This window comes from Pipistrellus hanaki, assembly GCF_964339955.1.
Source record: "Pipistrellus hanaki genome assembly, chromosome: 4".
Taxonomy (NCBI): domain Eukaryota; kingdom Metazoa; phylum Chordata; class Mammalia; order Chiroptera; family Vespertilionidae; genus Pipistrellus; species Pipistrellus hanaki.
The window spans coordinates 35,443,177-35,466,557 of record NC_140506.1 but is presented as its reverse complement, the minus strand read 5'-3'; the positions used below and the strand labels follow the sequence as shown (position 1 = coordinate 35,466,557).

The following is a 23,381-nucleotide window of genomic DNA, read 5'->3' as shown; positions in this document are numbered from 1 at the left end:
ATATGAAAATCAGAGGGTTCTGAGCTGTTGATTTGGGAAGCAGTAAATGTAGCATATCTGGGCACACTAATGTATTGGTAGACATTTCCTTTTACCTCCTCTTCATGGAGCCATTAGGGTTATCAACCATGTCAAATTTCCTCTGGCCTAAACAAAGTACAAGAGTCAAAGGTGTCAATCCATCCCTTCGAACTTTACATGGTGGGCAGTTACTCTTCATCTGGTGCTTGGGTTGTGATGAGTGACAGGAAGCAGGAAGCATTGTTCCTGTTTTAATCTTAGCAGCCCACAATAATCTTTCCAGGCAGACCAATTTGGGAGCATATATGTCTTCTTGTTTTTAAAATCTTTCTTCTGCTGGCCTACCTACAGTCTGTCACAAATACCAGAGGAAGAAATTCTTTTAATTCTAGCTCTATCTGTATAATAATTGGGAAAGAAGAGTGTTTCTAAAGCATTCTTGGTAAGTTTCCTTTATAAGGAAACTTTTATCTGATTTATTTCCAGGGCCTATAAATATTAACTAGATTAAAATTTAAAAATATATATTTAATAAGATTGGTAGTGCTAATATATTGGCAAAAAAATTGAAATGTACAGCAGAGAATAAAGATTAGTACACATACTGTGTCTATTATATTTGCCTTTCTTCTATTAGTCTACTTTTTCAGAAGAATCAGGTTGTATATATCTCAGCAGGCCCTGTGATTAGATAAAATTATAAAATTTAATGGAATAATAGTTTAATTTATGAACAATCCAGAATGAATCAAGTATAGAACTACAACTGAAAATTAAAGCTAACTATATATTTTGTTTCTATAGAAACCAAAATTCAGTTCTAAAAATTGCATTGGGTTTGTTTGTGATGAAAATTCCAACAGACAGAAGGCAGAACATGTAAAAGTTGATAAAGGAAGCAAAGAGGGTTTATTTATAAAGAAAGAAGAGGTAAATGAACATTACTCAAGAAATCCCAAAAGCAAGAAATTTGGCAACTTCAAGCATAAGCAAGCAACTGTTAACCAAATATACTCTACAGGACTCAGAGAAAACAATCTCCATAATGTCAAGGATCCCAGCACAAATGCATCTAAATATAAAGGAAGAAGAAATGAACAATATGAAAGGATTCAGGTGCATAAGGTAATCCAAGAAAGAAACTCAAGAAAGACCGGAGCTGTCTCTTCTTCCAGAAGAAGTAGATTGGTTACTGATCAGCAACATATTCTCCAAACCCTTGATGACCTTCCAGAAGAGTCAAGTAAACCTTTTAGCCCTGCTCTCTCAAGCCTGGAAAATGGATTGAGTAACAATATTGACACTCATTCAGTTCCCAAAGAGACACATACCCAGAGTCTGGATTTATTAGAAAGTCAAGATATAAAATCCTTGGGATTAGAATCTAGTGACCAAGTTAAAGCTGTTACTTTCTCAGGACTTTCTGTACATCAGGAAATTGAATTACCCATTGTTACTACAGATCAGCAGGCTCAAATTCACCAAGAACAACAGCACATTAGTCCTCATAAAAACATTAACTCGGATGAAAAAAAAGAGGATCTTAATAAGTGGAAAAATTTTGATAATGATATTCATGCTGATTGTTGTACCTCTGAGGAGAACATAATGTCTAAAAAGGTGATATATTCTACAAGTTGCAAAAACCACTATAATTATCAAGAGAATATAACAAATAGAGAAATAATGAATTTTGAACAGTCTTTACCTTCTAAAGACCATTTTTCACAGGAAAATAAGTTAAAAGCAGATGACCTAAGCATACTTCCACAACAGGAGGCTGTTAATTTTTCTAATTCAGATAATACAGCCGTTTCTGAATCACATGTTGCAAATTATGAACCATACATATATGGAACTTCTTTTGGGAACTCAAAAGGCAATCCTGAGCATACTTCTTTGGCTTGTACAAGAACAATTTCAACACATGAAGTTTCTCAGTTGACTAATCATGTGGAGCAATTCCAAAGGCCTCAGAATTGCAGTAGCCCCAGCATACCAACTTCTTTAGTGAATCAAACCAATACACATATTGTGGAAAAGGTGAATAAGAAAGAAGGCACTAAAAGGCATTACACCGACAAAGGCCAAAAACCAAATTTTTCAAATGGGCCTTTATCCACAGTTGTTCATTCTCAAGTAATAGAAACAACTGAAGTTGAAAAAAGGAAACAAGACATTGCAGAAAGTGAAATCACACATAATATAGATTTTTATTCCATTGACAATATGAATAAAGAATTGACCAACATCTCACAAGTTAGTCAAAGAGAAGAGAAGGAAATTTCTCATAAATCAGGTATTAATAGTGTTGATAGATTTGTACACATTTCCTATAGATTTAGTTATTTTATAGAAATTTCCAACTGAATTTCACTCAACCTATGCCCAAACTGACAAGAATGAGGACATGGGGGCTATAATTTGAAGGATGCTGTTAATTAGTTAAGTAATAGTGTTTACTTTAAAAGTTCAACCATTATTATTGAAGATAGTTGCTAAATTGATATTAACAGAAGTTAATAAACAGTATTTATATAAATTTTTATATTCATTTTTAGAATAGACTTACCTTAGTATCGATAAACTTAACATTTTTATAGCAGGAAATTGTTAGTCCAGTGATTTCAACAATTCACTGTATTCACATCAGAATTGCATTTAGCAAACTAATTTACATTAGTTATATAAAACCATTTCTAAATTCTTCCAGCTAGGAACAGAAACGTGGGATAGTTATATGACTAATAATTTAACCAGTAAGAAGAACTGTCACACTGATATTGTAAAAATGTTTATTTTTCAGATGAGGAATTAACTAATATCAATGGAGATGAAAGCACTGTAAGAAATTGTGAAGAGAAAAAGGATAGAACAGATTCAGAAATTTGCATACCTGCTAATATCCAAGAACAAAATTTATCAAAAGCTACCTGCAGCCAAGGTTTGTATTTCTTACTTGTACACAGTAGGTAAATGTTTAACTAGCCAGGCCCAAGAATTTACTGTATTTCAGAATAGTTCTAAACTTTCAGATTTACTTGCTTATTTTTTAGCCATTCACTATATTATAAGATTATTTCAGCAATATTTTAAATGGTTTAAAGCAACACTTGAGAATTTATTAGTCTTCAGATATATTCTTATGATATTTCAGCCTCTGACTTCTAATTTGTTATTTTAAAGAATATAAACAGTAAGAATATTGAGTGTGAGCATTTGGGTGAACTGTGTCTCATCTCTCAGATACTTCTACTGAGCCCTTTTAACATGACGAACATTTAAAAAAAGCATTTCCACTAGTTTTTTTGTGTCATATGAATCAACTGTATGTGTTTGGAAGTATTGACAAGCTAACTACCCTTTGATAGTTCTTGGAGTTAGTTCTGTGATGAACAATGGGCTGAACCACTTCGAATTGAATACTAAGTATTGAAAAGTTGATTTATTTTCTGTTTAGTATACTAGTGGTAGGACGGACACTGGATTAGGCATTTTCTGTGAACCTTCTCCCATTGTCCTGTCTCATGTAAACTGAAGCCCTTCTTGTATATTCCTCCTATAGTGAGTTAAATGGTGGCTCTTCAAAATGTGTCCATGCACTAAGCCCTGGAATCTGTGATATTATCTATACTAAATAAAAGGATAATATGTTAATTAGACCAGATAGACCGGACATCTTCTGGATGTCATTCCGGATGTCATTCCTGACAAAGCTGGGGGCATGGCCGGCTTGCAAATGACTTTCGGCCCCTTGCCCAGGCTGGCCCACCCCCTAGCGGTGCCCCCCACCCTGATCGGGGGTGTGCTGGCCTGAAAACTGCCCAAGGCCCCTCACCCAGGCCAGCCCCACCCCCATTGGGGACCCCCTACCCCAATCCAGGGCCCTCTTCAAGGAAGGCCAACCAGCCCCCACCCCTGCACCAGTCTCTATCCTATATAATAAGAGGGTAATATGAAAATTGATCCTAATGGTGGAATGACCACTGGACCAGTCACTATGAGGTGCACTGACCACCTTTGATTCCTTTCCCCGACCAGCAGGCACCAATCACCCAATGACGAATGGGGAAGGGGGAGGGAGGGGTGGCAGGGGACAGGGCTGTCTGAGAGCAGCTGAGAAAGATGGCCCTGATCACAGGCCAGGCCTAGGGACCGTACACACTCATGAATTTTGTCCACTGGGCCTCTAGTCTATATTATAAAAGCCTAAGTGACCATTTAACCATTCGGTAGCTATGATACACACTGACCACGGGTGGGCAGATGCTCAATGCACAGGCATGGAAATATGGAACAGACTGATGAATCTCAATGGGAAGTGGGGAGAAGGAAGGGCAGGAAGAGATTAACCAAAGGTCTTATATGCATACTAGAGGCCCCGTGCATAGATTCATACCTCTCGTAATCTGGGACCCCTTGGGGGATGTCAGATTGCCCGTTTCAGCCCAGTCCTTGCAGGCCAGGTCAAGGGACCCCACCAGTGCATGAATCTGTTATGTAAAAGAGTGAACATTATCTTAGAAAAAGACTTTGCAGATGTAATTAAGATCTTGAGATGAGGAGACCATCCTAGATTATTTGGTGGGTCCTGGATCTAATTACTGCTGTGTCTTTATAAAAGAAAAACAGAAGGAGATTTGAGGCACACAGGAGAGAAGACAATGTGAAGATGGGGCAGAGGAGCAATGTAGCCAAATCCAAGGAAGCCAAGAAATGCTGATTCTTCCTTAGATAGTGTAGCTCTGCTGACACCTATGTTTTGGACTTCTGGTCTCCACAACTATGACATAATAAATTTATTATGTGTTTCACTTCTTTCTTTCTTTTTTTTTTTTTTTTTTTTAACACAGTACCTGAGTAAGTATTATTTTTTTTAAACTAATAAATTGAACTGCCCAAGAGGAGATAATTCCAAATACATCTAGCGATTCCCTAACATAAATGCCAGCTTACTTCTTGATCACCAAGGATGAATTCAACCAAGCCCTAAGCTCTGCTATACTCCCCTTACCCTCCACAGATTTCCAGTCAGCATTTTAGTTTCTCTCACTTAAATAAGAACAGATAGTCAAAAATCAAGTTTTTGTAGAAAACTCCAATATAAAGAGACACCAAAGTGATCTAAACATACTAAAGGAACTCAGAAGAAACAGAAGTAATTAAAGAATCAGGATATATTTAAAACTTGTTTAAAAAGGCATAGAAAAGGTACCTGATGCCCCTAAGTGCTAAGTGCCTGGTTCAGATTGGCTCCCTTCCTCTGCAAATTCCTTTCGCAGGCACTTGGGTTGGAGTATTCCCCACTCTGCTGTCAGTCATCCCTTCTCTATCAGTGACTTTTCAGTTCCCCTAAATTTATTGAAGTCATCTATTATTGTTTTCTCTTTTGTTGTTCTTCTATGACATTTTTCAAAATATCTTTTACTATAATTTTAGCATGGTTTGGGGAGGAAATAGGGGGGTAAATGTGGTTAGTTCACCATTTTTAGCTTCAACTTATAAGTCTAATTTGTGTTGCAAAGATTAAAAAAATAATCTTTAAATAATGATACTGTACTTTATTTTTTTTCTTTCTTCTTTTTTTTTTACCCCACCCCACCCCACCCTGTACTTTTTTTTATGAAAGAAAAATAATAAACAATAGGTCATAGTTTAATTCTTGGCATCTTATGTGATCAGAAACAGACCCATTGAGATAGAGAGAATAGTTGTAGAACAAAGAGAATTTTTATAAAAATCACAATTTGTTTTGAAAAAAAAATTATTGCTAAAGAACTACTGAGGTTGAAATGAATATAGAACTGAAACAGGTTTATTTGTTTTAATAAAACATATGATAGAGTAACTGAACAATTGCTAAAATGAATTTGAAGTAATGCTTAAATGCCCTATAATTTCTTCACAAGTTGAAGAACTATGTTATGGTTATATCTTAAAACATGTAAGTAACAGGTTAATATATAAGTAACAGTTACTTAAAACATAAAAGTAACAGTTATGTTAATGGATATATGTTTCTGTGTAGTGCACCCTACTTAGGATATTTTAAAGAAGTTGGCATGTATTTTTAAATTCCTTTATAATCAGCATTTGACAGAAAAGAAGCCTCATTTTTACTTGGCAAATTTACAGAAATGAAAACAGTTGGGATCAATAAGAGGAATGCCAGAGGGGAAAACACACTTCATTTGGCTGTCAGAAGAGGAGATTTGTCGCTGATGAAAGTTCTAATAGAATCTGGAGCAGATGTGAATCTAAAAGATAATGAAGGTTTGAATTATTTTCATTGTATTTATAAGTTGAACTCATATTTCACAGCCCTAACCCCATTTTTTTGATCTGGTCACTATGTAATAGCTAACTTTGAACAATTTTCTTTAATGACATATAAGTTGAATAGTAAGACTTACTTTGGTTCTCACCAATTGCTAAAATAATTTCTTCTTCAACATGCATTTGAGATCATTCAGTCTATGACCATACCACCCTGAACACACCCGATCTCGTCTGAGAGCATTCAGCAAGAGTATACAGAATGCGGCCCTAACCGGTTTGGCTCAGTGGATAGAGCATCGGTCTGTGGACTCAAGAGTCTCAGGTTCAATTCCAGTCAAGGGCATGTACCTTGGTTGCAGGCACATCCCAGTGGGGAGTGTGTAGGATGCAGCTGATTGATGTTTCTCTCTCATTGATGTTTCTAGCTCTCTGTCTCTCTCCCTTCCTCTCTGTAAAAAATCAATAAAATATATATTTTTAAAAAGAGTATACAGAATGGGGAATAAGAGAAACTTTATTTAGGCCTTTTCTTTGTAGGTCTTAATTCTATTCCCTAATTTAGAAGAGAATGCAAAATTTTTCCTACTTTCTGTTCCTTTTTTCCTTTCCTTCTATCTTTCTACTATTTCTTTCTTCTCCCCTCCCTTATTTTTATTTTAAACCTCCAGTTTAAATTGATTTAACAATTTGCTCAGCACAGAAGAATCTTGCATGAGGAATTCCAGAGGGAAAAACTCAAAAATTGATGTAATGACATAATATTTTAAAGAAAAATGTGACAATGGAAGGATACAAGTAGAAAAGTCAGAGATGATTTTTTAATATCTGAGTTGAAACAAATTGACATGATTAATATATACTTTGGTCCCATTATGCTTATGCTTCTGTTTTGGCACCTCTATAAAATATTTTTTATGAGGTCAATTTGTTTTTAAAAATGAAACACATTTTAAGGCCACAGATTTCAATATTATTTTCCCACTAATATGTACATTTGAATCAATGTAGCTGTTAACTTCATTAAAACAAGCAAACTTAATAATGAGTATATGCCATCAGCAGCTTGTTTTAATTTTTCCCTTTTTCCATTTTTAGGTTTGACACCACTACATAAGGCATCTAGTGAGGGATCTGATGATATAATAGTGGAGTTGTTAAAAGCTGGTGCTAATGTTAACTGTGAAGATCTAGATGGAATTCTGCCCTTACATGATGCTGTTGCAAACAATCATTTAAAGGTACAGTGCACATCAGATTTGGCTCCTATTACTCTCTCTTTGAAAAATGAGTGAACAAAATGAAGATATTTTAAATTGAGAACTAAAATGATTTCTTAAAACAAATTATTTTAAAAAACTTAAAATTATGGCCGAGACCGGTTTGGCTCAATGGATAGAGCGTCGGCTTGGGGACTGAAGGGTCCTGAGTTCGATTCCAGTCAAGGGCATGTACCTTGGTTGCGGGCATATCCCCAGTAGGGGGTGTGCAAGAGGCAGCTGATTGATGACTCTCTCATCGATGTTTCTAACTCTCTATCTCTCTCCCTTCCTCTCTGTACAAAATCAATAAAAATATATTTTTAAAAAAAAGTAAAAAAAATAAAAAATAAAAAACTTAAAATTATGAATGAAGATAAGACACTGTGTAATTGAAAAATCAAACTATTTTCTAATAACTAATTTTTCTATTGTCTCTTCATCACATAATTCATATAAATCAGAATAAAATGAAATGGTTCAGAATAAACACAGGCTATCAATCAAATACATTCCATTTTTAATGGTTTTAAATAATTTGCTATTGTGCATGAAAAGTCTAATTATAGTGATGATACATGTGACAGCTAGACTTTATTTAATTCAGAATTACACAGTGGATTCGAGGTTTCAAAGAAATGACTAAAAACACAATAGCTTGTTACTTGGAGGTTTGTTATATATTTTTCTCCTTTGTTTTTCTTAATTGGGCAGTGTGGTAAAAATATCATGAAAAAATTACTAGGTTTATTCCTTTAGTAACAATGAATTTCTAGATTCAAATCTAGACTTTAAAATTTTCCATAGTTTTTAAATTAAATCTTTATTGTTGAAAGTATTATATATCTCCCTTTTTCTCCCATTGAACCCCTTTTATCCTGCCGCTGTTCCCCCACCCCCAAGGCCTTCACCACCCTATTGTCTTGTCCATGGATTATGCATATATTCATACAAATTCTTTGGTTGATTTCTTCCCACCCACTCTCCCACCCCTGCCTTCTCTTTAAGATTTACAGTCTGTTCCATGCTCTTTCTGGATCTATTTTATTCATTAGATTCAACATGTGAGATCATGTGGTACTTGTCTTTCTCTGACTGGCTTATTTCACTTAGCATAATACTCTCCAGGTCCCTCCATGCTGTCTCAAAAGGATAAGGGATCCTTCTTTTTTACTGCTACATAGCATTCCATGGTGTAAATGTACCACAGCTTTTTTTTAAAAAAGTATATTTTTATTGATTTCAGAGAAAAAGGAAGAGGGAGAGAGAGATAGAAACATCAATGATGAGAGAGAATCATTGATCAGCTGACTCCTACATGCACCCCACTGGGGATCGAGCCTGCAATCCAGGTATATGTCCTGACCAGGAATCGAACCAGTGGCCTTCTCAACCTCTGAGCCACACCCAACTGGGCTACCCCAACTTATTTATCCATTCATCTACTGATGGGCACTTGGGCTCTTTCCAGATCTTAGCTATTGTAAATTACACTGAACATAGGGGTGCATACATTCTTTCTGATTGGTGTTTCAGGTCTCTTAGGGTATATTCCTAGAAGTAGGATCATTGGGTTAGATGGCAATTCCATATTTAATTTTTTGAGGAAACTTCATACTATTTTCTATAATGGCTGCACCATTCTACATTCACACCAGCAGTGTACTAAGGTTCCCTTTTCTCCACATCCTCATCAGCACTTGTCAAGTTTGTTGATGGTAACCATTCTGATAGGTGTGAAGTGATACCTCAGTGAAATCTAATGAGCATAAACTGATGAACAAAAATAGAAACAGAGACATAGAAACATCAAACAGACTGTCAAACCTCAGAGGGAAGGAAGGTGGTGGGAGGAGGGGAAGAGATCAACCAATAGAAGTAGCAGAAAGGGAGCTTGGTTTAGTTGATAAAGCACCAAGTTTGATAATAGTAAACTTGAATTCTAGGCCTAGTTCAGCTGCTTGAGAAAGAGCTAATACCTTTACTTCTGAAATAAGGAATCTAGAGCGTGCTGTCTTATGCTGTAACCACTAGCCAACATGTGTCTATTTAATTACTTAAAATTAATTAAATTTAAAATCAATTCTTCAGTTGTTCTAGTCACATTTCAAGTACTCAGTAGCTACATGTGGTGAGTATCTACCATATTAAACTTTGCAGATTAGAACATTTCTGTCATCACAGAAAATCCTGCTAGGAAGTGCTTTGGTTTAGAGCAGGGTTGTTAAATATTTCCTACTAGAGGCCCGGTGCATGAAATTTGTGCACAGGGGGAGGGTGTGTTTGTGTCCCTTAGCCAAGCCTGTAACCTCTCCAATCTGGGACCTCTTGAGGGCAGCCAGAATCCTTCTCACAATCCAGGACTGCTGGCTCCAACCCCACTTACCTGCCTGCCAGCCTGATTGCCCCTAACCACTCCCTTGCTAGACTGATTGACGCCTAACTGCTCCTCTGCTAGCCTGGTCACCCCTAACTGCCCTCCCCTTCTGGCCTGGTCACCCTCAATTGCCTTCCCTTGCAGGCCTGATCACCCACAACTGCCCTCCCCTGTCAGCCATCTTGTGGCCACATGGGGGCAGCCATCTTTTGTGTTGGAGTGATGGTCAATTTGCATATTACCTCTTTATTATATAGGATAGGATAAAGGACTAGATAATAAGCAGTTTAGGTTTTCTAGGCCATCCAGTTTTTGTTGCAACTAATAAACTGCTGTTGTAGTGCAAAAGTAACCATAGACAACATGTAAATGTTGCTGCTCCAATAAAACTTTATTTACAAAATCAGGCAGCAGACTGGATTTGGCCAGTTTGGGCTATAGTTTGCTATTGTTTTACCTATTGTTATATCACCTAACTGGTAATATAGATAGTTTGCTTTTGGAGGAAACTTCAAAAAATCTATTGCATTTATTTTAAGAGGAATGTTCTATTTGAAAAGAAGGTGGTATTTTTCATGATATTTCGTTCCCCTGACATGGATATATTGTTATCACCTTTCCTTATATTTTCATGAACTTTCTCTCTGTGTGACCTTTCTCTTATCATTGGCTCATTTTATTTCTGATTCACTTTGTCCCTTTTATCTTTATTTCTTTATCTTGAGATAGGATATTAATAGGTAAACTAGAAAGATAAAAAAGAGAGCAAGAGAGATAATTGGGGTATTGGTATTGGTGGGGAGCTCTCAGGAAGGGGCGGATGTGGAGTAGAAGGGGACAATGGGGGAATGGGACCTCTGTAATTCTTTAAACAATAAATATTTTTTAAACATAAAAATAAATGTGCTTTCTTTATGCGGTGCTATCTCTAGGCTAATGGAACAAAGAGGGGCATTTTAGCTGACCATTTGTTCCTCATTTTCTCTGCTTCTTCATCCATGAACACAAGCAGAAAGAGAAAAGCTCCTAGCACATAGCATATCTTTGTTTAAACAAAACCTTACAATCTTTTCCTAATTAGAAAGTTTTTCAGTGGTTGGAGTCACTTGCTTGCCTCATGCAAGTGGAATCACTGTTTTTTGTTTTTTTTTAATTAATTGACTTATACCAGTGGTCGGCAAACTGTGGCTCGAGAGCCACATGCGGCTATTTGGCCCCTTGAGTGTGGCTCTTGAGTCTATTTTGAAGAAGTGGAGTTAAAAGAAGTTTAAGTTTAAAAAATTTGGCTCTCAAAAGAAATTTCAATCGTACTGTTGATATTTGGCTCTGTTGACTAATGAGTTTGCCGACCACTGACTTACACTATGAACCAATTAGTAAGCATCTTTAACTTTGACAAATTGCAAACTGACTTCTAACACATAATTTTGATTTATTTAGTGAATCTTACTTATATTCAAAGATTATTTTGTCTCTAAAATGTCACAATCACTGACTTCAGTTTTCTATAAAATGATGGGGTTGGAATAAATTATTTCTACATTCCCTTTTATCTTTAACATTTTGTAAATATAAATAAGTTATTTAGGACACATATTTGCATAGACATTATTAGATTGGATATCAAGTTTCCTGAAATATAGTCCAAATAGAACTTTATTCAACTATGTCTAATGGCAATATATAATAAAGTTTATATAACTAGAAGGCTGGTGCATGAAATTTGTGCTTGGGGCTGTATGTCCCTCAGCCCCACCTGCACACTCTCCAATCTGGGACCCCTCGAGGGATGTCTGATTGCCCGTTTATGCCCGGGATCATCCCTCTCACAATCCAGAACTGCTGGATCCCTACTGTTCACCTGCCTGCCTTCCTTCCTTATTGCCCCTAACCATTTCTGCCTGCCAGCCTGATCACCCCCTAACCACTCCCCTGCCAGCCTGATTGATGCCTAACTGCCCCCCTGCCAGCCTGTTTGCCCCCAACTTCCCTCCTCTGCTGGCCTCGTCACCCCTAACTGCCCTCCCCTGCAGGCCTGCTCACCCCTAACTGCCCTCCCCTGCAGGTTTGATCACCCCCAACTGCCCTCCCTTGCAGGCCTGGTCCCTCCCAACTGTCCTCCCCTGCTGGCCTGATCACCCACAACTGCCCTCCCTTACAGGCCTGATCCCTCCCAACTGCCCTACCCTGCTGGCCCTCTTGTGGTAGCCATCTTGTGTCCACATGTGGACAGCCATCTTTGACCACATGGGGGCAACCATCTTATATGTTGGAGTGATGGTCAATTTGCATATTACTCTTTTATTACATAGGAGGATGTAGTCCTAAAGTGGCTTTCTCCCTTCTTCACTTCTTCCTCCATCAGCTTGGAGGAGGATGAACAGGGCACTCTGTTAAAGAGATCAAATATCCCAGCTGATTTTGCTCAGTGGATAGAGCGTCGGTCTGCAGACTTAAGTGTCCTGGGTTCAATTCCAGTCAAGGGCACATGCCTGGGTTGTGGGCTCCATCCCCAGTAGGGGGCATGCAAGAGGCAGCCAATCAATGATTCTCATAATTGATGTTTATCTCTCTCTCCCTCTCTCTTCCTCTCTGAATTCAATAAAAATTATATATATATATATGGAGAGAGAGAGAGAGAGAGAGAGAGAGAGAGAGAGAGAGAGAGAGAGAGAGAGAAAGAAAGAGAAAGAGAGAGAGGAAATATCAAATAAAACCTGTATGCCTCTTACTGCATTTAAGGATGCATATTTGGTACTTCTATGTCAACATGTTTGGTTTTCCTGTGGGAACAAATCAGGTCAAATTAGTGGGTCCACTTGCAGTTGTCATATCAAATTTAATATATGGCCAGAGTTTCAAAGCTTTTTTAAATAACTTTTAATGCTCGGTAATGGTCTTATCATAAAAGCAGAAATTATTGATCTAAGATGTTAATAGAGATAACTTTGGAATGTCTTCTAGGCAGCTAAGATTCTACTACAACATGGAGCAAACCCTAATAAAAAGAATAAAAAACAAAAGACTGCTTTAGATGAAGCAGCTGATGAAAGAATGAGAGAGCTGCTAAAATCTTATGGTGCTATTGAGATTGATAATAGAGATGAGAGTAAAGCTAGAGTCACTGGTATGTATGTCAGTATTGCTTATCTTTTATATAGGTGTATACCTCTGCTTAGAAAAATAAATCTCTATATTTGTAATGTAAGTTGTTATAACTGGGGACAGATGTTTTGTATGTTTATTAAACTCTTAGGAAACCATTTATTTTTAGAAAGTAGCATTTCTAAACTTAGTTTAATTTATAAATAACATGATCCTATTGGATTTGGAGTTATAATTGAAATAAAACCTGTACAATTCATTAAATAAACATGTATCTCCTTAACATTGGGTCTACAGAGATGTAACTAAAGCAATGCACATTGGTTTACTTGTATTGGGGCTGGAAAAAGATATTATACTACTAAACTATCTGCGACTAAAGATTTCATTACTTCACAATTTGTAATGATTCATATAAAAGTTGGATTAATGCCAGCTTTTAAAGAATCTAATATTCTAATGCTATAATATGAATTTGTTAAGCAAATATATTATATGGGCATGTGTCTAATAAATAGTGAAAAAATATTTCAGGGGAATGTATAGCCAGGCAAAATTTTACGGACCATTTTATAGTAATTGTTTGAATTGAAATATTATAATATAATGGATTATCTATAAGAAATAGGCATTTAGTAAACACTAATTTAGAAAACGAATGTGTTGAATACCTGCTATGCAAACGAGGCACTTGCCCATGAAGAGCTTTCAATCTTGTGGAGAGATCAGTCAGAAAATAGGCAATTCAACAAAATTTATTAAGTATTGAGGAGAAGGAATTGTTTACCTTTTCCCTTATGCTTGAGTTTTGACTAGTAGAAGAAGAAACCGCGAACATAATCTGTACTCTCTCTTTATGAAGGAGAATGTTAGGAAGAGTCTGACACACATTTCTCCCCAACCTACCAGTATTCTTACCAACTATTGACATGATCGGTTAGAGCCAAGAATAATCATTGTGTCATATTTTACTAGTGTACTAAATCACATGTGTATAAAGTTCCTTTTTTTTCATAGTCTGTGACTATAAGGTAAGTCCCCTGGTTAGAACCTTTTTTAGAGTCACATGCATGTCTCTATCCCTTTCCATAGCTATATCTGAAAGTTTGGATCCCATGAATTATATCATCTCAACTCAAGAGAAGCCTTTCATTTGGCGTCATCAGGCACTCCGTTGTGAAGTTCTATATCTGTTCCCACTTGTTTCTTGTATACATATTTCCTTGGACAGGCTCCCCCAAAAGGATGAGGGGTGTAGAATACAATGGTTATATGGAAAAAGGGAGTCCAGAATGAAAGAAGACTCAAAGAGAACTATACAGAGACAATAAATCATAGTCATAGTGATTAAGAGCATGGACTTTGAAGTCAGATCTGGTTTTAGTACTAGCTATGTGACAATTAGGCAACTTCTTGAATTTCTCTAAGCTTCACTTTCCTCTTCTGTAAAACAGATATAATAAATTGCCTATCACACAGAATTCATATGAAGATTAAATATGATTCAGGGAAAGAATATGATAACCACCATGTGGTTAAGTATTCAGTAAATGTTAGCTATAATTAGTCAATTGATAATAAACATCAAGGTGTTGACCAACATTAATATAATTGTAGACTTAATTTACCCATTCCTTTCACCATTACAACTGATAAAATTAAGCTAAATTTTTGCACATACTTATTGTATTTTCTAATTTTACTTTTTAAAGTAGAAATTCCTACTGTCCAGTCCAAAAGACACAAACCAAGTTTTTGTGATGGCTTAAAAACTGTTGATCTGCCTTCTCTTTCACACCAAGAAAAAACAAGAGAAAGCCTTCATATGGTGAGTAAAGTTGAAGTCCTTTGTTCTTCACCTAGAAAATGCCATTCTTTGAGTCTGCCAAACTTTGGCTATTGCAGCACTCCTTCCATTTTAAGGACACGCAGGTTGAAAAATGTTTTCTGTCATAAGAACATGTAGCATAATTGAACAAAAGAAGCCAAGAAGGTATGTTGTATGGTTAATTCTCAATTATCTGCACTGATTAAGAACTATAGATTAGCTGCTGTCTTTTACACTAGGTTTGGTTCTTTGGCTACTTCTTGTCCCATAAACTCTTCCACAATTATATTATGTCTTCATTCACCCACTTCCTAAAAGTATTTAGGGAACATACTAGAAAAGACCCCGAATCTCGGAGAAGAGGAAAGCAATCTGGTCTAGCCAACCTGGATTCCACATGGTTTATAGCACATGTGTCAAACACAAGGCCCGCGGGCCAAATCCAGCCCACCAGGCCTTGCAATGTGGCCCGCACCACGCTGTCATCACTGCACTCCGCTGTCAGTTTATGACATTGTCAGTTTATGACTGTTCAGTAAACCATTCGGCCCGCTATTTAGGCTGGATTTTAGATTTTGGCCCCTTCTCTGATTGAGTTCGACACCCCTAGTTTATAGTGATTGATAGTGTTTGCTATATGTGAAACCTTTCATATAAAGGTATATTTTTGCAAAAAATAACATAATAGCCCTAACCAGTTCGGCTCAGTGGATGGAGCGTTGGCCTGCGGACTCAAGGGTCCAAGGTTCGATTTTGGTCAAGGGCATGTACCTTGGTTGTGGGTGCATACCCAGTGGGAAGTGTGCAGGAAGCAGCTGATCAATGTTTCTCTCTCATCAATGTTTCTGACTCTCTGAAATTGTTAAGTAATTATGAGAAAGGAAAAATCAGTATGGACTAAGAGGTTTTGTGTATGAGATGGGTTTCGTTTCAAGAGTTCACTTTTTATTCCATCTCTCATAAGAAGGGAGGGATCTGGGCAGAATAAATTGAAGATATTCCAGGAAGGAAGATTAATACTAACAAGGGTTTAAAGATGTGGTCTTTAATCCCCTTTCTGAGTTTTTGAAAGTAATGTTTTGTATTTCTAATATTATGTATGATATTTTAATAGGGTGCAATGATAGTCATAGGCTTTAAAGTGAACTTGTATATGTGTTATCTTGAAATATTATGTGTTGTGTTACTGTTTTTTTTCTACACCTATAATTATAACAGAAGTCAATGAAACATTATTATTCTTTATATCAGGGGTCTTCAAACTACGGCCCGCGGGCCACATGCGGCCCGCAGAGGAGTCTGATCCGGCCCGCCAGGTTTTTTGGGCAGTGAGCGCAGCCGAGGTGTTACAGTAGGAATTAGTAGTTCATATAGTCCGGCCCTCCAGCTCTCTGAGGGACCGTGATCTGGCCCCCACTTTAAAAAGTTTGAGGACCCCTGCATGGTTGCTACTCTTACATTCTATTTTCCAGGAATAGAACTGCTGCTTAAATCAAGATATATTTCAGTTCACCTTTTCCCCTTAGATATGCAGTATGCATGAGTACCTTTTGAATATAAAGGGAAATGAGTATTTTTAATAGCACTTTCATTGTGCATTTGTCAATTGCATTTCAGAGAGAAATATCTACTTTCTTATAATGAAGTTTTAATATTTTATTTGATAGCATCAGACCATAAGTGCCATTCTACAAGATATAGAAGAAAAACAGGACATTTTATTGGAGTTTGAAATAAGAACCCCGGAAGATGCAGGTAAATATGATCAGGTGGTACTTGTCTTTCTCTGACTGGCTTCCAAATATTCAGTGGTCGGCAAACTCATTAGCCAAATATCAACAGTACAACGATTGAAATTTCTTTTGAGAGCCAAATTTTTTAAACTTAAACTTCTTCTAATGCCACTTCTTCAAACTAGACTCGCCCAGGCTGTGGTATTTTGTGGAAGAGCCACACGCAAGGGGCCAAAGAGCCACAGTTTGCCAACCACTGACTTAGCATAATACTCTCCAGGTCCCTCCATGCTGTCTCAAAGGGTAAGAGATCCTTCTTTTTTTACTGCTACATAGTATTCCATGGTGTAAATGTACCACAGCTTTTTAAAAAATTTATTTTTATTGATTTCAGAGAAGAAGGAATAGGAAGAGAGAGATAGAAACATCAATGATGAGAGAGAATCATTGATTGGCTGCCTCCTGCATGCTCCTACTGGGGAAATACCTGCAGCACTGGCATATGCTCTGACTGGAAATCGAACCGTGACCTCCTGTTTCATAGATCAATGCTCAGCCACTGAGCCATGCTGGGCAGGCTAAATTCTTAATGATCATAGACTTTTCCCCACTTAGTTAGCATATGCATCACAATGTGACACCCTTTTGAGAAGTCAAAAACTACTCTGGAAACACTCACTCTATACTTATCAAATCATTTATCGCATTTGCAAAGACAGGTTCTGGAACTTATTCCAATCATGAACTTCATGCTATTTCTTACTATTAATTTCCTCTAGTTAAATTATATAGAAAATATGCATTGGTCTAAAAAATTAGTCAAAAACATAAGGGAACAACATCAAAAGTGAAATGAATAGCAGGTAGCTTAAAAGAAATCAAACCTAAGTCTTTCAGTTTCCCTCTTGGGACTCTGTATTTGGACATAATTGGTATTTATGTGTAAATCCTGTAGGTTTATGATGGGGCTGGGGGAGTGCATGATACCTTTACTTAGGAGGCAATAGAAGAAAGTAGGAACATTTTAAGTAATTATTATTAAACTTACTTTATATAGATCTATAAGGAACCTTCAATTTCATATGACTCTATCTAAGTGTTAAGAATAAATAGCAAGAATTGATAGCACAATTACTATTTTTAAACACATATGTGTAGTTATATAGTATAAATATATATAACAACACATTATATAAATATATCTAATATACACATATAAAAACATACACTGCTACCAAAGTATTTACAGCAGTCTCTTTTATAAAGTAAAATAGAGGTGAAGCAAGGAGGTGAATGGGATACTCTTTTACTTTTCTTCTGGGTAAACATCTATATTGTTTGAAATTATTATTCTTTACAATGATAATGTATTTTTTTGTATTTAAAAAATAAATAATTTTAATAGGCAAAATACTTACCGCCCTATTTATCTTTCTTTACCCCCCTCATTTCACAGATAAGGAAGCTAACCATAGAGGTCATGTGACTTGCCCTGTTTAAGACTAATCAATAGAGTAGCAGGATTATAACTCAGGCTGGCTGGCTCTTGCTTGGTACAGTGTTCTTACCTATACATGTTAGGGTACTTTCTTACAGTGATGTGAGTCAGTAAGCCTTGATTAATATATCTGGACCACTGATATTGGTGGAAAGGATAAGGAAATAATAACTTTTTTAAATTAACAGCAAGGCTGAATCCTATGTGACCAAATTTAACGTTTGCTATCTCTCAGTTAACTAATATTTTACTTTATTACTATGTTTCTAGAACAATACACTGAAAAGATGTTAGAGATAAAAGAGATTATGGATAATGTACTTGCCAAACAGAAGGCAGAAAGGGATGATCTGGCTAAAAAATACAGGTGAGTGGAAAAAATAGGAGTGTGTTAGAGTTATTAGAATTTATACATTTTTAGCTATACTGTTAAGGCCAGAATTTCTTAGAATACAAATTCTTAAGACTGTTGCTTAGCACCAAAAAATAACTTTATCTAATCTGTTACCTCCATGGGGAATTGTACTTCCCAGAAAGATGTTTTTCTTCATTACTGGAAATATTCAGGAAACAAAAAGTTGTAGAAAACTTGTCTACAGCCAAGAATTTTATGAAAACCTTTCTGGTCATGAATCCTCTTACTAAACACAAATTTTTTACATTAAAATTTTTTCTTCTTGCTATCACAAGTGTTGACCTCCTAAGCAGTTTAATTATGTGTATTTATTTGTTTTGTGTACTTGTAAGTTTTCAGGGTTTTTAAGGAGTTTTATCCTGATTATATGGGTTATATACCTCTTTTCATACTTTTTGTTTTTTTTTAAATCTTCACCTGAGGATATTTTCCCATTGATTTTTTAAAAATAGTGGGAGAGGGAAAGACAGAGAAATACCCATGCTTGAGAAACACGTTGGGTGCCTCCTGCACACACCCTTGCCAGTACAAGAGCCCTTACCAGGACCTGGGGCCTGCAACTGGGGTACTTGCCCTTCACTGGAATCGAACACAGGACCCTTCAGTCCACAAGCCGATGCTCTATCCATTTAGCCAAACTGGCTAGGGCTTCTCATCCTTCGTTGAGAAAGATGATATATATATCAGAGGCTCAGTGCATGAATTCGTGCACCAGTGCTGTTCCTCCGCTTGGCCTGTGGGATCAGGCCCAAACTGGTTCTCAGACATACCCTGAGGGGTCCTGGATTGCAAGAGGGTGCAGGCCAGGCTGAGGGACCCCACCAGTGCATGATTGGGGCTGGGGAAGAATGCGGGAGGTTGGCCAGCTGGGGAGGGACTGCGGGAAGGCTCCAGGACATGTCTGGTCCATCTTGCTCAGTCCTGATCAGCCAGACTCCAGCAGCAAGCTAACCTACTGATTGGAGCATTTGCCCCCTGGTGGTCAATGCACATCATAGCTACTGGTCAACTGTCTGCCCCCTGATGGTCAGTGCATGTCATAGAGAGCAGTTGAGTGGCCTTAGCATATCATTAGCATATTAAGCTTTGATTGGTTGAATGGATGACTGGACACTTAGCATATTAGGCTTTTATTATATAGGATATTTTCTGTTTGGGCATTTTCTATTTTTTTTTTTTTTCTTGTGATGAGAACTTTTAAGATCTGTTCTCTTAGGAACTTACAAATATATAATACAGTATTATTAACTGTAACCACAATGCTGTGCATTACATCCCCATGACTTATTTATTTTATAACTGGATGTTTGTACTTTTTGACCACCTTCACTCATATCAGCCGCCTCCTGCCTCCCACCTTTTGTTCTTGGAATATATACAGACAGTCCTCAGGTTACCTTGGACTTGATGTATGTCATTTTGTGATTGTGTTGCCATCTCCCATTTATTTATAAAAAACAAAGTTCCGTCATTTTGACATAAGTACATATGTGCTTTATGTTTTTTATTATTTACCACAAGTAAAGGTCAAAAATTGTTACATTTCTTTTAAATGTTTTTTTACTATTTCACTTCATTACTGCTGTGTATGTGCTCCATGTGAGTGACGCAGGTGCTTATGTAGGTGGGTTCCATCTTACAGCAAAAATTGCATTATGTTGTGCAGTAGGAACAGATCTCCGATGTAGCCCAAGGACCTACTGTGTATGTATAAAACAAATACCCTATGATCTCACCTATATATGTATTTGTTGTTGTTTTTTTGTTTGTTTGACTTTCACTTAGCATAATGCCCTCAAAATCCATCCATGTTATCACAGATGGCAGGATTTCCTTCTTTTTTGTGGTTAAATAATATTCCACTGTATGTGTGTTACATTTTCTTTATTCATTGCTGGAAACTTATGTTGTTTCCATGTCTTCACTGTTGTGAATAATGCTGCAATGAATATGCAGATCTTTTTTACCTTATTTTTTATTCACATGTAATATTTCTATTCTTGTCATAATCTTTTGGCATCCATTGCATATTTAGATTTTTTTATGAACTTATTTTAAAACCAGTTTTTATTTATTTTTTATTAAATATATTTTTATTGATTTTTTACAGAGAGGAAGGGAGAGAGAGAGCTAGAAATGTCAATGAGAGAGAAACATCGACCAGCTGCCTCTTGCACACCCCCTACCGGGGATGTGCCCACAACCAATGTACATGCCCTTGACCGGAATCGAACCTGGGACCTTTCAGTCCGCAGACCGACGCTCTACCACTGAGCCAAACTGGTTTCGGCCAGTTTTTATTTTTATTAGAAATCTACTATCTTTATCCATTTTGCTTTACTCTTAGTGTATAAGTATCATAAATTCCTTTCTATAAAGCCAACGAGCTTATAAGACCTACAGATAGGGACTTGAATAAAGGAAGCTGTTCACTGAGTGCACTGACTCTGGGGCCTCCAGGGAGGGTTCAGTGCCTTGCCTGGGCCAACCTGGGGGACTTTGGAGAAGGCCAGCTTCAATTTTTCTTATGTCTTTTGATTAACAATATACTTAGAATTTTGGCAAGTTCCTGATCAGTTAGGGTTTCAAGTGGTAAGACTTATTAAAATTGCTGTAAGACTTAAAATCTTACAAACTAAAGAGCATTTTTATGTCTGAACTCTTTGTTTCACATAGTTTTATTTTTAAATCTATTTTTACTTTTAATCATTTTTTACTTTTCAATTAAGGTTGACATACAATATTACATTAGTTTCAGGTGTACACATCTGTGATTACACATTATAAAATTACTAAGTGATCTTCCTGAAAAATCTCATATCCACCTGATTCTATATATACTTATTAGAATATTATTGACTATATTCTTTTTAAAATATATTTTATTGATTTTTTACAGAGAGGAAAGGAGAGGGATAGAGAGCTAGAAACATCGATGAGAGATAGACTATATTCTTTATACTGTACCTTACATCCCCATGACTATACTATAACTGCTAATTTATACTTCTAAATCCCTTCACCCTTTTCACCCATCCCCTCAATCCCTCTCCCATCTGGCAACCATCAAAATGTTCTTTGTATCTGAGTCTGTTTCTGTTCTGCTTGTTCATTAATTTTTATTGTTAGATTCAATTGTTGATAGATATGTATTTATTGCCATTTTATTGGTCATTTTTTTAAATCATTTTTTTCTTCTTCTCCTTAAAGAAGACCATTTAACATTTCACGTACTACTGGTTGATGGCGATGAACTCCTTTGACTTTTCTTGTCTTGGAAGCTCTTTTTCTGACCTTCAATTCTAAATGATAACCTTGCTGGGTAGAGTACTCTTTCTTGTAGGTCCTTGCTTTTCATCGCTTTGAGTATTTCTTGACACACTCTTGTGGCCTGAAAAGTTTCTGTTAAGAAATCACCTGACAGTCTTATGGGAGCTTCCTTGAGTGTATCACTCATGGAGGTGGTAGCATTGTAATTCAGCATGGTCTGAAGCTGTCCACTGAGTGCATTGACTCTGGGGCCTCCAGGCAGGTTCTGGTGCCTTGCCTGGGCCCACCTGGCTTGAGGTACAGAGGTATCTACAGATGGCTGATAACTTGTTTTGGGTTTGGAGGTACCCAGGAGAGGCCAAGCTCTGAGCCAAGGCAGGCTGCAGCTAGTGCCAGGCCTGGGGCCACTTAGCAAGAGATATGGGATACACTGAAGCCAGCTGCTGCTTGTTTGAGAGATTTTTGGAAAGTCTGTCCTCTGAGGCAAGACTTTGGAAAAGCCACTGGAAATGGCTTGATAAGTCCCCAAGTTGGGTAGGGCAGGATCTCAGGGAATCACCAGAATGGAGTGGAAAATGTGAGCCAAACTGATGGAGACTCAAATTTGGGACCCCTCTGTCAGCTCTGTTGGGGAAGGGCTCAGTAAAGGAACAGTGGCCTCTGCCAGCACTTTAGTCTGGGAGAAAGTGTCTCCCCCAGCTCTTGCATTGATGCCAGACAATTTAGTTACTCCCTGAATGTCCTAGTTCCTTTCAAGCTGCTGCCTCAGTGAGGTAGCTCAGGGGGCGTGAATCCAAATAACGTAATGAGTGGGCCCTTTAAGAGGAGCTGCCTAGGACTTTAGTGGCCACCATATCACTCAGTCAATCCCCGCTGGTTTTTACAACCCAAAGTTATGGAGACTTCTTTTCTCAGCTCTGGAAGCCTGGGCTAGAGGTCTGGTGTGGGGCTGGCATCCTTCACTCCTCGGGGGGGAACCTCTGTAGCCAAGATATCCCTCCCAATTAAAAACTGCCACACCAGCCTGTTCCATGTCTCCACCTCTCCTACCGGTCTCTATGGGGCTTCTTTAATTCCCTAGTGTAGAAGTTCCATTGAGCTAAATTTCAGGCAGTTCTGAATTATGGTTGTTCTAAAGATTAGTTGTATTTTTTTATATGGTTGTGGGAGGATTTGAGTACTGTGTTTACCTATGCTACCATTTTGTCTGAAGCCTGTGTTTCACATAGTTTTAAATGTGATATTGTTAATTTAGTTTTTCTCTATTTTCTTGCATTTTATGCTATCAGTTGTTTGTTAATATGATTTCTTCTTTCTGTTTCTTACACTTACATCTACTTTAATACCCAGTATACTCGGAGTTTAGCAGCAACAACTTTAAACTGTGACAGAAGAAACAGATATCTATATTACTGCTTTCCTTAAAACAGCCGCTCTTAATGGATGGTCTCTAAGGATCCCTGACACTATTTCAAGAGGTCTATGAAGTCAGAACTATTTTTTAAGAAACTAAAATGTTATTTTCCCTTTTTTGATCTCATTTTCTCATGAGTGTATATTGGCCATATAGTGTGTGATGATATCATCACTCTAATAGCT

The 23,381-nt window shown here is 37.2% G+C and overlaps 1 protein-coding gene across 1 annotated transcript in view; it reads left to right on the top strand.

The window, feature by feature from the left end:
- ANKRD31 (ankyrin repeat domain 31) overlaps positions 1-23,381 on the top strand; it is an 83,416-nt gene that overhangs the window by 48,103 nt on the left and 11,932 nt on the right. The window contains exons 14-21 of the mRNA XM_084881258.1: positions 826-2,320; positions 2,828-2,965; positions 6,157-6,294; positions 7,396-7,538; positions 12,898-13,060; positions 14,751-14,866; positions 16,534-16,621; positions 18,368-18,464. Coding sequence (XP_084737384.1) covers positions 826-2,320; positions 2,828-2,965; positions 6,157-6,294; positions 7,396-7,538; positions 12,898-13,060; positions 14,751-14,866; positions 16,534-16,621; positions 18,368-18,464 — 2,378 coding nt within the window. The remainder of the gene's footprint in view (positions 1-825; positions 2,321-2,827; positions 2,966-6,156; positions 6,295-7,395; positions 7,539-12,897; positions 13,061-14,750; positions 14,867-16,533; positions 16,622-18,367; positions 18,465-23,381) is intronic.